The 14,610-nt window shown below is 37.4% G+C and overlaps 1 protein-coding gene across 3 annotated transcripts; it reads right to left on the bottom strand.

Annotated features, from left to right (window-relative positions):
- Nucleotides 1–415: 415 nt before the first annotated feature.
- Nucleotides 416–14,549, bottom strand: atp6v1c2 (ATPase H+ transporting V1 subunit C2). Of its 3 annotated transcripts, XM_030443347.1 has the most exons (14): nucleotides 13,996–14,549; nucleotides 13,554–13,739; nucleotides 12,916–12,983; nucleotides 8,732–8,817; nucleotides 8,364–8,426; nucleotides 7,689–7,783; nucleotides 6,343–6,434; nucleotides 6,164–6,259; nucleotides 5,997–6,065; nucleotides 5,181–5,273; nucleotides 5,002–5,089; nucleotides 4,819–4,916; nucleotides 4,578–4,701; nucleotides 416–877 (listed from the first exon to the last, which is right to left on the bottom strand). In XM_030443347.1, the coding sequence occupies exons 2-14, from the start codon at nucleotides 13,680–13,682 to the stop codon at nucleotides 788–790; spliced, it is 1,191 nt and encodes a 396-aa protein (XP_030299207.1). In that variant the 5' UTR covers nucleotides 13,683–13,739; nucleotides 13,996–14,549; the 3' UTR covers nucleotides 416–787. The 3 variants fall into 3 exon arrangements, with proteins under 3 accessions (XP_030299207.1, XP_030299209.1, XP_030299208.1); XM_030443349.1 differs by lacking the exon at nucleotides 13,554–13,739; XM_030443348.1 differs by lacking the exons at nucleotides 8,364–8,426; nucleotides 13,996–14,549 and having other exon boundaries at nucleotides 13,554–13,682.
- Between the last annotated feature and the right edge of the window lie 61 nt (nucleotides 14,550–14,610).

The following is a 14,610-nucleotide window of genomic DNA, read 5'->3' as shown; positions in this document are numbered from 1 at the left end:
CCTTCAGTTGAGCCCCTAGGACAGCCATAGTTGCAAAAATACAAGCAGAGCTTGCAAAGGCAGTTCAGGAGGGGGTCCCTAAAGAGTCAAGCACCAAAACAGAGCGTTCCAAACAGAGGACGAATAGAGCTGCTGCCACAACTGACAGTATGAGAAAAACATTTCTAGTATTTAAACATTTTCTAGTATGGTTTTCTGGTGGACATTCAAAAGGAAAATATGACGTATTATATATATGTGTAAATATATATATATATATATATATATATATATATATGTATGTATATATATATATATATATGTATGTATATATATATATATATATATATATATATATATATATATATATATATATATATATATATATATATATATATATATAGAAATAATATTACATTTGCAATATTATGCAGTACATGTTCTTTTGGAAGAAAACACTATTGTTTTAGCTATTAAACATAATTAAATGGTTTCAGAGTTCCATTTTCAGCACATCACAAAGAATAGTCCATGTGCATCTGATATGGTGGTGAACAGGACCCAAAATCCGTCCGCTGTTCACCTGACAAGATTATTTACACAGCTGTCTAATGAAAGCTTGACATTTCTGTCTCAAAAGAAATGTTGAAAACCATGATGTTCAAGGACAGATTCATCACTAGATGTGTCTTATTCCAGAGTTGAGGGTCTTTATGTTCCTGACTCTGACAAGTTTGGAACCATCCAACACATAAATTACAGGGCCCTCATTGCTTAGTCACTGTGTGGGTCCTCTCTTTGCTGACCACTAGCTGATCTCCAGCAGATTGGTATTGATATGGAAGCAGATATAAGAGAAGTACTCCTGTTGACAGATTCCTGGGATGTCACTGCTGATCTGTTTGACAGAGAGACACACAAAAACAGACTCTCACACACAAACCTTGAACCAGTTAAAATGAAAGATTGTATTGCAGGTGTGTCTGTGTTCCATTCAAATCAAGTTGTTCAGAGGTCTGACAGCACCATTGCACCAATAGCCTGCAACTTCACACTTTTCACTATGGTCTTGCTAGGAAATGGTACATTTGCATATGACAGTTGTCATTTCAAGTAGGCTGGACAGCAAATATATAAAAGTGTTTTCCTTTACTCAAACATCAACATAAAATCAGATTGGACAAACACTGGCTCTAATTGGACTTTTGAAATGTTAAAACTTAGAAGCTGTTAGGCAAGTATTGTCAAATTCTCTAACCCTATTCAGCCTCAGTTTCTCTCTCAGTAAAATTGGTTTAAATTGTTTTCTGCTTGAGTATTCTCATCTTCAGTAGGCTGCAGAAGGCTTTAGTATTTTTGAGCCTTAAGGACACTGAATGTATGGATGAACTTAATACAGTACTGTCTAAGGCGTAGGCTTGTAGTAATGACCCACAAATAAGTGTCAACCAAATATGCATTGACCCTCAATTCTACTGAGCCTTCACCTCATTGTTTTGGTCTTACTGTTGACAACTCTATTGCTTTGGTTTGTTCTCAATGTTTAACTTATTTCAACACTCAGAAATCAACAACTTAAAGAATCTCTCATAGACGTATTATGTCCCACACAAAAATAGACTAAAGTTAGCAACTGGCTGTGAAAATAGCAGAGCATTTAGCAGTTAAGAGCCTGATATTACCCTCATGAGTTGGTGGAGACTGAAGATATAATAGGAGAGTAAATATTGGACTTGAAGTTTGCCAGAAACAGGCCTTCAGATGAGTGCTAATGTTGCTCTTGTTTCTACTGAATTTGTAAATATGTAATGTAAACTGCGAGCTAATACATTGTCTACCTATATATGTAAACAATGTTTAAAGTTTAAAGTGCCCTGTGGAGCTTTCCTTTGAACAAAAAAATCTTAGGTGTACAGTCATTGTTAGTCACCAAGATAAAACTCAAAATATCTTTGAGGTCTTAAAATGTGTTTGCATTTGCAAAACATCTGCAAAGTCATTTTGTTTTTTCTCTAATTTCTCTTCTTTTCTTTTTTTAATATGTGAAACCTGTGTTATCCTTCCATATTAAAAGGGATATTCCAGTGTAAGTTTAATCCATGGTCTAAATCACCGTGAAACTGTGTTACACTCCCTCTCAAGAGATCAAGTTAGCAGACCGCTAATTTACAGAGTTTTATCAACCTCAGAAACGACCGCACAACAACAATACACTGCAGTAAATGGATCCAAATATAAACCGCCACCAAAAAGCCACAAATAATGCTCAGAACAGCACCAAACTTCAGCAACAGTACAATTAGGGTCTCAGCACATAGTCCGGGGCATCTATGTAGTATCCCTTTAACTTGATGTTTTTCTTGGCACAATACTGCCAACTGTAGATATATGAAATAGTTTGAAACCACTGACAGGACTGTGTATTGTGTTGTCTGCGTACATGTGTGATGCAGCGTCGGCAACTCTGTGACACTTCTGACAGAGATATGTACTCAAAGGGACAATAAACAGTTAAAAAGTAACTTGTTAAAGGAGGACTAGCACTCCCATGTCTGAAAGATTTTTATATATCGGCGCATCTGAAGATTTTATATAGTTGGTGCAATCATGACTACCAGGCAAGATGGAAAGAAACTGAAGAGAAGGTGTCGGGAGCTGTTCCAATCCAGGCTCGCTTGGGGGATGAAAGACTTATTAAGAATTTAATGGAAGGAGGTAATAATTGGATTAATTTATCTCTGAAAATTTGGCTAAAGGTTATTAACAAAAACAGTCTGTTAAGAAATTAAGATCCTGAACTGGTGCTCCCATGACCTTGATTTTATCCCAAACAAACTGGACATAAGTTACAAGGGATGGGCTCACAGAGGGCTTTCTGCATATTGTACCTTTTTCAATCAGGGGACACTGAGTGACTTTCAGGCACTGAAAAGATTACATGGATTAAATGATAGTGACTTTTTCAGATTTCTTCAGGTACATCACCATATTAACAGTTTTAAGTTGCAGGGTAAAAAGGCATTTGAAAACAGCTTGTTGAAGGTTTTTATTAGTGCCTATAAAACAGACTCTGGGCTTAAAGTAATTTCAAGACTATATAGGGCTCTTCAAGAGATTAAGTTAACAAGCTCCACCTATATAAAACAAAAATGGAGGAGGGAATCTAACAATGGTATCTCAGAAGAAGTTAGGAAGGAATACTGTGAATTTCAGTGGAGGATATCGAGCTCAGTGGTATGGAGAGTGTTTGGTAGAGGTTGTAGAGTATTTATTACACCTGCTCAGAAATCCCACCACTCAGGCAGCGCTAGCTGCTGGAGGAACTGCGGCTCCCAGAAAGCCAACCACTATCACTTGTTCTGGGCTTGTCCAAAAGTAAATGACTTTTGGCATAAGATTTACTCAGAATAAGTTACTATATTTGGAACAAAAATTCAATTCAAATGGGACAAACTCCTTTTTGGCCTTTTACATTCAACTTCAACAAATATTAAAATGAAACTTTTATTTGTTATCCTAAGTATTGCTGCCAGAAAAGCAATTACAAAGAAATGGCTCCAACCGAATCCATCTATCTAGTGCTGGTATGATATCATCTATGAAATCTTTGTAATAGAAAGAATCACCTTTTCATTGAGGCTCCAGCAACATAAATTTGAGGAATTGTGGGAAAAGTGGAAAATGTATATAGCCCCGAAACGCCCTTCTTTTGTTTGAAAAAAGGGAAAAGAATTGCTTATGTATTTCTATACAACTGGTATGTATTTCATTTTTTTTTCTCAAACTTTATTTTTATTTTTGTTTTGTTTTGTCTGTTTAAAAAAACAGAAAAGATGCTTCACTGTATGTAAGGTCAATTTGAAAGAGAACTATGGATGGTTGGTGAAGATGTGGAACCAAATAAAGAAGAGAATGTCAAAAATAATGAAAAAATGAAAAAAATAAAAAAAAACTTGCGTGTCAATGCTCTCTTCTGGATGTTTCCAAATTGACCTCTACTTACCCATTGGCCGACATGTGTGCTAACAGGGACATATCCACAACAGGCTAATATTGGTAGAACAACTTTAGTGTAAATTTTATGGGGTGACAAGTAACCTATGTCCTCTGGAATGTGTTGAAGATAGGCCAAATTACAGAGTGTCATAATATGATACAAGTAAAATACAAGTAAATCAACATTGTACCACTGTGCATAGCTGTGTTAATGACATGGCTAATAGAATGAGAGTTTCCTCAGCATAGTTACGTTAATGGTTTACCACTAATGGCTATAGCTTGTAAGTCATAAAAAAACATTTTTGACATTTAAATTAATGCTCCATTATTACTTTTAGCTGTCATGATTTGACTCACAATTAGGTAACTTGGGTAAGTTTTGTTTAGATTATGAGATATGGTTGAAAGCTATGGTAATTATAAAGTGAGTGGACCTTGAGTTAAGGTAGTTTTATCAAACATATTTATCCCTGAGGTCAACAGCAAACATCCAGGTTCAAGAATTTGTGCGCCTGAGCCTTTATGCTTTTTCTCCTGTGCTTTAGATGAAACAAGTCATAATCATAAGCGATGTTTGAAGCAGTGACACTGGCTCTTACATCTGTCTTGCTGGCAGTGGGGTCCAGATGCATGAACAGTGAGGAGAGCTCTTCTCTCAGTTTCTTTGAACGCTTCCTGTCTGTCTGCAGCAGAAGAGCCTGATAGTTCATCGGTAATCCATACCTGGAGGGAGATATTATAATGAGCCATCTCACACATTGAGATCACAGGAAAATGATTAATTTCCTGCCATTTTTTAATAAATGCTGAGAGGAAATCACTGATTTTATCAGCACTGACCTGAGAGCTGATTCCACAAACACCCTCAATGCTTTTAAATGGATCCAGGCAACAAACACCTCACTGAAATTCACCTTCAGCCAGCGCACAAAGATTCCCTGAGGAAGAGACATGTAGATTTATAATAAACTAAAACATAGACACACATATGCAATAATATTATGGGCATGATGTATGCCTCACATATTGCTCCTTCTTGTGAACATGAAGATGCTTAATCTCCTGCTGCCTCTTCTTGTCAAGATCAAAGCTGTACTCTCGCACATCGAACCTGTGTGGATCATAGGCTACACTATGGTAATAGACACAGACAACACAGCTTTGAATTGATGCTGTATTTTCTGGCAATCCATCCTGCTTACTTGCTCTCCAGGGCTTTGGCTTTGAATTCACAAACAGCTCTTTTGAAGAGTGTCACTGAGAAAATGCCTCCTTTTTCGTCCTCGTACAGTTTCCTGATGTTGGTCACACAAAACAACACCAGAAAATCAGAGCTACACATGACAGCATGCAGCAACAGGTCAAGCTGAAGAGAACGATTAATTAAAGTAAACTATTTTGCCAGTGAGAGCTGCCTAATATCGATGTCCTATTATACAGCTACATTAATGCTACACTAGATATCATACATTGTCCAGCATTGCATTGACAGCACTTTTTTTTTTTTTTATTTCTGGCATAGACACCTTTATTAAGCAGTAGACAGATATATATAAATATTGGAGAGAGAGGGGGATGTGACATGCAGCAAAGGACCTCTGGCCGAAATTGAACCGGGGTCGGCTGCGTTTATGGCATGCGCTCTAACCACTCGACCACCTGCACGCCTGACGGCACATTTTAGTTCTTGGTCTGCTTCAGTTGTCAGTCTACAAACTACTTTCCCTTGTAAGGTATGCATGCTTACTCATGCTTTTGGCATGATGTCATAAATCATTCAAATATTAAAAACATCAAGTGAAGATTTTTTCTTCCTTTGTAAAAAAAAACCCATTTCCTTCTATGCTGCTGATCCAGGCCACAAAACTCTTACTTTCTGCCAGTAATGGAACACCTGTGGTTACTTAGCCTGACCTTTGGAGGCGGAGAACAGGTACTCAGAGCTTTGCCGCTGCACTTGTATAAGGATCAAGTGGAGTGTCTTGTCTTACAGCCAAGAGTGCATTAAAGTAGCTCACCTGCTGGACCGCGGAACCACAAACTCTGACATAGATTCATAGGTCCTCTCCCATTGCAAATAGCTCGCTCTAAAACCAAAAACATGTGCAGAAACACATTTACACATACAAAACAACACATATTATAATATAAGTACAAATGAAGAAAAACATTGGTGGACACTGACCTAGTCACTAGTACCAGCAGAGTGGTGAGATACTCTGAGAACACCAGGTCTTCCTTCCTTACAGTGTTAATCAAACTGCAAGTTTGCAAAGTCCCACTGGATAAGAAAGACATTCCAGGTCAAACATCTCATAGTTTAAGTAATGATCTATTTCATAATATGTAATTGTGGTCACTCACTCTCGTTTGTGTTCAAGGCTTTGCAAGCTTGTTTTCATATTGTTGTATGCTGCTGCCCTGGACTTTAACTCCATCTCAATCTGAGAAACTTCCTGACACACATGCAGGTGTTAACAGCACAGGAGTACATGTGATAACCTCAAAACTAGCCAGATTTAACAATTCATACATTGAATATCTTTAAAAACATTCAGTAATTCTGTGTTTGTGTTCCTTGCGTGCATATACAAACATAAAGTGCAACATTTATGTTATTCCCAAACTAACCCAAAGTCAATTTCATCAGAATTTCTCAAAACCTCTTCTGTCTCTGTCTCTCAAAGTTTAGTTGTTTTTTTTTTAAAGACACCTTGACATCAAAGGGGCATTCCACAGATTTTACACATCACAGTTTAGTAGTCATGGTTGGTACCGCTCAGCCTGTGAAAACGATAGTATAATGCCCCCCACAGAAGTTTTAAAAAACAACCCCAATGATGTCATCAACCCATCATATGAATTTCAAATTACCTTTAGTTGTTAGCTGGCAAAGCAATATGTTTTGAGGTGAATGTTTGCATTTCAGCTGGCAAAAAGTTGAAATTTCCAAAGATGTCAGTTGACATCTAATTTATTAATTTGCAATGCACAACAATATGGGTGAGGGAGTCATGGATTAAGTTGAGCAGGCCTACATCTGCATATCATGCAGCCACATCTACTCTGAAAGGTCCATTTGGATGTTTGAGCTTCACGGTGTAAAATAATGTATGCGAGAGTTTGACGCTAGAAGGCTGTTTCCACAATCATCTGCTGAAAGTGTACATTTTCTGTGAACTCACTGAAAGTACTACTCTAGTAATAGTAATACTCTGGAAGCAAATCTCTGTCCAATATTTATCATATGCAAGTGTGATGTGGAAACTTCAACACACTGAGAAAGGACTTAACAAGTAAAGTCCAGAGGTTAAAACTTGTGAAATTAAAAATACTTGCATATTCACATATTCTGGAATTTCAATGAGGGAAAAGGAATAGGTGCCGTCTTTTTCTCTGCAAATATCATGTGACTTATATAGATAATGCCTTAATAAATGTGTGGAGGGGCTCTTTAAATCCATCTTTCATTACCTAAACTGTCCCTCAGTAATACGTCACAATAATGAAGCTAAATACGCTCTCATTTCCGTTTCAACATGACTTTCATTGTTTCCTATGTCTCCCATCGTTGTGAAAGTGCAGTAATACATTGCTGGAGTCCCCCTTTAAGGAAACTGAATTTTTTTAAATTACTACCACTTGAACTACTTTATATCACTTATGTAACTTATGATATTACAATTACCCTGATTTTCAATAGTTTTTACCTTGTTAATGATGTCTGCCAGACTGGTAAGAGGCATAGCTGTGGGGTACTTGGCTTTGTCCCACTGAAACTTGGTCACGAAGCTCATCAGGTCCACTGCGAAACACACACAAGAATTCAGAACCCAACTAGAAACCACTAGAGCCACAACTGTTAATCGATTAGTTGCCATTTAAAACCTAATAAATTCATCATCATCTGTTCTGAAAATCAATTAATTGGCTTAAGTATTTTTTTTAAGGAAAAATTATCTGATTCTAGCTTCTTAAATGTGAATATTGTATGGTTTCTTTACTCCTCTTTGACAGCAAACTAAGTATCTTTGGGTTGTGGACAAAACAAGACATCTGAGGGCATCATCTTGAGCTTTGGGACATCTCAACATTTCCCATAATTTTCGAACACTTCCTAGATCAAATAACTACACTAAAACGAACTAGTTGAGAAAATAAACCACAGATTAATCGACAATGAAAATAATTATTAGTTGAAGCCCTATACACCACAAACTGCATGACTGTAAAGGCACACCATCACACAGTGCAGTGGAAAAGTCATGTCAATGTCATTCAGGAAATACAAAGACAACATCACCATAAAAATGCACACTTCATACAGGGAGATACACATCACTGCACACGGCACACAAAGATCAAACAGCCAGCAGATGCAATACCCCTTAGAGACTTGAGGTATGATTTCAGGGGTGACAGGACGGCTCGCTGACTCGTGCTGTGGTCTGATGGTGGAAAGTGGTCAAAGACGGTGGTTAGCCTGATTTGTGTTGAGGAGCTGTTGAGCTGTTGATCAGTTCTACTGCCTTCATACAGGAAGGGATCAGTGTAGGCTGTGTTTTCTGTGAACGTTTGTGTGGGAGTGGATGTTTGTGTGTGTGTACATGGATATGGACCTCAGTTAAGGTATCTATTAGTCTCATTCGAATGTGCATGTCGCCTGGGGCTTCTATGCACTTACTTAATGAGTTTCTATACGATGTAATTAACACCCTCTGCATGGATGTGTGTGTGACTGTGTGTGACTCACCTCCATTGGCTAAGGCATTTTCCAGCACTTTGTCACTGGACTGCTCCATCACCTCCCTCATACACTGATGTGTTTTTTTTATCACACTGACGAGACAACGGAAAGAAATATCATTATCACAGAGGTGCTTTATAGGTATTTTATATGCAATATATTCAGCCACAATGCTGATAATTTATTGGCCTCTTTTCTGGAAATCTTTTTCTACAAAATATTTTGTTATTGACACTTAAACACACAATGAATTACTGTTTTAATATGAATAAAAAAACTAGTCTGGAAAAATTGCAAGTTCTGTATGGTTTGATCTCCCTAATTATGTTGACACAATACTGGGATTTCTAACTTTGATAAAATACCTTAAAAAATATCGATACCAAATGCCATGTTCAAAACCACACTGATTGACACAACAATTCAGGCATAAAATGATATTCAAATGTAAATACAACAAAATGTACTGTGTGTTAAGAACAACAACTGCTAAGTAAATGTATTTCTGGTGGAGAGGAAAGTGAAAAAATGCAGCTTGTACTGGTGTATCTATACTGTGAAAAGTGAGAATTGACACTCTTTCAAATAGTTGAACTGTTACGTAGCAGTATTTTGATATTTTTTAGATTAATACTCCCGAGGCCACACTTGGACCCTTGCAGAACAAGCAGACTTATCCTTAAAAATATAATGTGATATATTAACAATACATCATGTGGAAGGAGTCAATATATATTTGACAATACATGCCAATATATTGTCATTTTGCTTAAAGAATATATTACATTACATAAGTAATGTACATTTTGATAACAGACTGGTAATATATACTGATATGTATTTAGATTTAAAATATTATTGCATATATTACTTGATGGATATTTATGTACTATGTATGAGAAATATAAATAATTGTAATTGTTGTCACTATATAAAGACAATATAATTTCATATAGTCAATAATGCATTGCCAGTGCATTATTAAACATATATTTCAATACATATGGAAATGATATTTTGGAACACTTTATAATAACCACCACTCATACATGGTGATATTAATAACAAACCATTTATTAAAGGAATATTCCGGTGTAAGTTTAATCCATGGTCTAAATCAATGTGAAACTGTGTTAGACTCCCTCTCGAGAGATCAAGTTAGCAGACCGCTAATTTACAGAGTTTTATCAACCTCAGAAACGACCGCACGACAACAATACACTGCAGTAAATGGATCCAAATATAAACCGCCACCAAAAAGCCACAAATAATGCTCAGAACAGCACCAAACTTCAGCAACAGTACAAATAGGGTCTCGGCAGAGATGGGGACTGAGTCACTGTGACTTGGACTCGAGTCGACTCGAGTCGCTGTTTTGATGACTTGTGACTTGACTTGAAAAAAAATAAAAGACTTGAGACTCGACTTGGACTTGGAAGTTAATGACTCGGGACTTGACTTGACTTGAGACACAATGACTTGAATGACTTGAGTGTTATTCAGTTCATGATTTCAGTTTGAATATAAATGAATACATTAATTAAAAAATATATATATATACTGTATATCGATTACCCGGTAGGAGCGCAGGCTGAGAATGGCGTTGTCATGATTGGATCACTACCCTGTCAATCAATCATGCCCTCTCTACGTACCTTATGTGTTTATTTGAGAAACCCGCCCTCTTATATCAGATCTGCATCAACATGGCAGCGGGAGGGGTGCAGAGAGTCATCGTCTTCGGCTTTTGGAATTACCATTTTGATGGCAAAAGACGCACAGCACAGTGCAAGACATGCGACATAAACATCTCGGACAGCCAAGCGACAACTTCAAACTTTGTTCGTCATTTGAAGAGCCATTCTGTACAGTGCTTGTCAACTAGCTAATATTATCCTATTAGCCTAGTCGGTAGTTAGCTAACTTTAGCTTGATATGATACGGAGGTGGGGGTGGGAAGGGTCGGTTTGGTGGAACTTCTTGTTTTTAATTTGCTAACATCAACCCCAGACAACGTGAGTGAACCTTCCGACCGGTTCATCACAAGACTGGCTGTACGTTTTACGAACGAGCAACACAGGGTTAAATGAGCTAAATAACATACAAGCCCGCCAACACCGAATCATTACCCAGTGTTTTCCCTGCCTGTCTTAAGCAACAGCGGGCCGCCTGCATGATTTTGGCCGCTACCTCTGTGTGTGTGTGTGTGTGTGCGTGTGCGTGCACACAGGGGATCATCCCTGCAAAGTAAATATTGCAGCGATGAAGTCACCTAAAAGTAGTAGTAGTAGTAGTAGTAACTAGGGTTTTGAAGTTGAATGAATACTATTTGAGATGGACTAGATGAAGCAATTGTCTTAAAATTGAGTAATTACTACAAGCTTACACACTAGTATATAAAGTAGATGCTTCTTAAAAACAGATCATGACACAAATATGGTTTTAAAACTTAGAAAAGTAAGTAAATATAATTTTAAATGGAATACATATGTTAAAACAGTACATGAAATAAATAGTATTTTAAAATGAAGTAACCCCTAGTTAAAAAACAGCATATGAAGTTGATTTGGGTTAACAGCTGAGTAAATGTAAATTTCTGTTTTGTTTGATTCCATTATGTATTTTACTGAATATCAGTAATCACAATGCAAATCCAAAGTATTGTCATTTTTTAAACAGGTTGGACACGTTGGCCATTGATTTTTACTGACAGTTATTTATATCTTGTCTTTTCACTTTATTAAGATCAGATTCTGTGGGTTAAATTGCAATAATAAGGTGACTTGACTTGGACTTGACTTGACCTAGTACAGGACTTGACTTGACTCGACTTGATATAACTTGTGACTTGACTTGACTTGACTTGCCCAAGAAAAAATGACTTGGGACTTACTTGAGACTTGAATGTTAAGACTTGAGACTTACTTGAGACAAGAACATATGTGACTTGGTCCTATCTCTGGGTCTCAGCACATAGTCCGGGATATCTAACCTCCGCTAGCTTAGCTAGGGAAGCTATTGGGAGGCTAAAAACAGATTTCAACTCTCCTCCATCAGCTTCCGGGTCGGGGAAGTCCCGACACGACGATTACCGAGTGCGGTTAGAAATGCTCAATTACGTTCTTTTCCCTGTCCGCTCTCGATAATAACTGTTATAAACTGGCAGGTAAAACACATATGAACTTTGATTGCTTTTTCATGGAGTCATAATCAGACATTTTCATCCATGAGCTGCGGAACTCTACTGCACTCAGTAATCGAGTCGTCGGGACTTCCCGTCAACAGGAAGCTGCTGCAGAAGAGTGGTAAATTTTGTCAGCTTTTCAGTAGAAATCCAGCTAAGCTAGCGGAGGTTAGATGCCCCGGACTATGTGCTGAGACCCTATTTGTACTGTTGCTGAAGTTTGGTGCTGTTCTGGGCATTATTTGTGGCTTTTTGGTGGCGGTTTATATTTGGATCCATTTACTGCAGTGTATTGTTGTCGTGCGGTCGTTTCTGAGGTTGATAAAACTCCGTAAATTAGCGGTCTGCTAACTTGATCTCTCGAGAGGGAGTCTAACACAGTTTCACGGTGTGTTAGACCATGGATTAAATTTACACCTGAATATCCCTTTAAGTACTTGTTTAAGTTTATAAACATTAGTTGCCAATTCACTATAAACAATTGCTTGACAAATACTTTATAAAGCATTTCATTGTTTGTATATAGTGAAATAATGAAGGTTATTATAAAGTGTTAACTGACACAAATTTCCAACATAAGCCTGTGTCAGCTCTTCACATCAGTGTAATATGCAATTACAAAGTGAAATATTGTCATAATACTGTTAAATTGATGCAAATAATGAAAAGAAAACCGGAATGTTAATATATTAGATCTGTATATATGGTAAATGTATTTCTGTTGCATAAGGGAAGATAAGCTTTAACATTCCCACTTAGACCCTGTCAGCTCCAATACACCAACAATGAATTTAAAATCAGGAGGGAAAACTAACCGTCATCTGCCCCTGACCATCAATTAATCATGGCACACACAAGCTCAGAGTGACAAGTCCTAATTAAGGACAAAGCTGCCCATTAAGCTAAAAACGTGCAATGACCACTGAGACAAAGAGGTTTTTGTGTGAATGAACAGAGCATGGGCAATATATTCAGTCTGGTTCATCATTCTTCTTCACTTTTTCACCTTTCTGTCAGTGTGTCGAGCTTGGAGAGATCATCTGAGACGATGAGCAGACTGTCCAGTATCCCTACCTGAGGTCAGAGCATAGACAGCACGGTTAGTGTAACTGTGGCTGATGTATGAGCCATTTTTACATTATAATGAGCTCACAGCATTAAACACAGGTCTGTGTGTATTATGGATTCAAAGTGTACTGGCTTTTAAAATTCAGTCCAAGGATTCCCATATTAACATTCAAGATCAATTTTAAATTATTTTTATGGTTAATCTCTTTAAAAGATGAACAAGTGCTGTTAAAACATGATTCCAAGCAGGGAAGGTGAACATTGATCACGTTGAGTGAAATGGGTCAGATGGAAATTTTGCCTCAAACTGTAGAGAGCAACCTGAGCCTTTCTACCTTCACCAGAGAAGGACACCAAACACCATGACTCTCCTAAACGCCACTCTACTGTACTGGTGTGAACATAGAACTGATGCACACATACAATTCTTTTTGTTCTTTGTTAGTGACAATGTTGTTCTCACAGGCCAAGAGGAGAGGCTCTACCATAACCCATAACCGGTTCTTTAGTCAGTATTTACTCTGTATATTTAACTTTGCTCACTTCAACCCTTGGGGCAGATGATATTAACCTCACCTTGAGATCTGGAATGGAGAACCTGCAGCAGGTGGCAAGGCTGGTTTTGGCAATGGTGCGCTTGAGTTTCTCTACACTGGTTAAACTAGTCTTGTCCAGCGGGACAGAAATCAACCACAAGTCTGTCATGACTCTTCACATGGAAACTTCCAGTCAAAATCCTCCCCACAATAACAGGCCTTGGCACTAAAAGACAGTGACCAGAGCAAACAGACATACAATAACATGAAGTCTATCATTAAACGTACTGGCATAAAGCCTTTCATAATAAGCTGTTTTTGTAAAATTACATTTAGGGTTAATGATACACCTGTTTATATTATTCTGGTTCGGTTTCCCCTTTATTAACGAGTGATTAACATTTTCCTTGATCATGGCCAAATAAAGTCACTTAATATAAACTATAAAAGCAATATGTTCTCTCAAAGTCAGGTATTCTTACCGTCAAATTAGCTTCATGACCGTCCGCTGAGTGTGACGAGAGTGTGAGCAGCTGCTCCACCTGAGGCTGACTGACAGCCTGCTGTCCTCCAGGATCACATGCAGCTGATGCATTACTCAGGTGTATCAAGCAACTACTGAAAATGGCTGACTCTCAATTTGAAACTGTGCTATCACTTTGCATGTTACTCACAGCTCGCTACACAATAATTTCACGTTTAAGATATTTCTGAATGTTTGAACTTTAAATGGGAACGATTTTAAAAATCTAAGAATCTAACCGAAATATAACAACTACCTTACATTTCATCTATATTCTATATTAGCCTATGTAACGATATGTACAGGCGTAGAAGTTGTCAGTTATTGCATTATGCCTCTTCAGATTAGCATCGTATAGGTTTCCATATTTCTTTAAGTGTGAATGACAGTGGAGGCCTTGGAAATTGTCAGTAAAATCATTCTCAGTCATTTGCTCTAAGCAAATAAATATTTTTGTTGGAAATGTAAAACAGCGAAGTTAGCTAATTTACTAACATTTCGTAGGCTGCAGTTTTCATGGTCAATTTGTACATTTAATATAACTATATATTAACTATATATAAGTATTGGCTCT

Source organism: Sparus aurata, chromosome 16, assembly GCF_900880675.1.
Source record: "Sparus aurata chromosome 16, fSpaAur1.1, whole genome shotgun sequence".
NCBI classification, from domain to species: domain Eukaryota; kingdom Metazoa; phylum Chordata; class Actinopteri; order Spariformes; family Sparidae; genus Sparus; species Sparus aurata.
The sequence above is the reverse complement of the archived record's forward strand: the minus strand, read 5'-3'. Positions and strand labels throughout refer to the sequence as shown.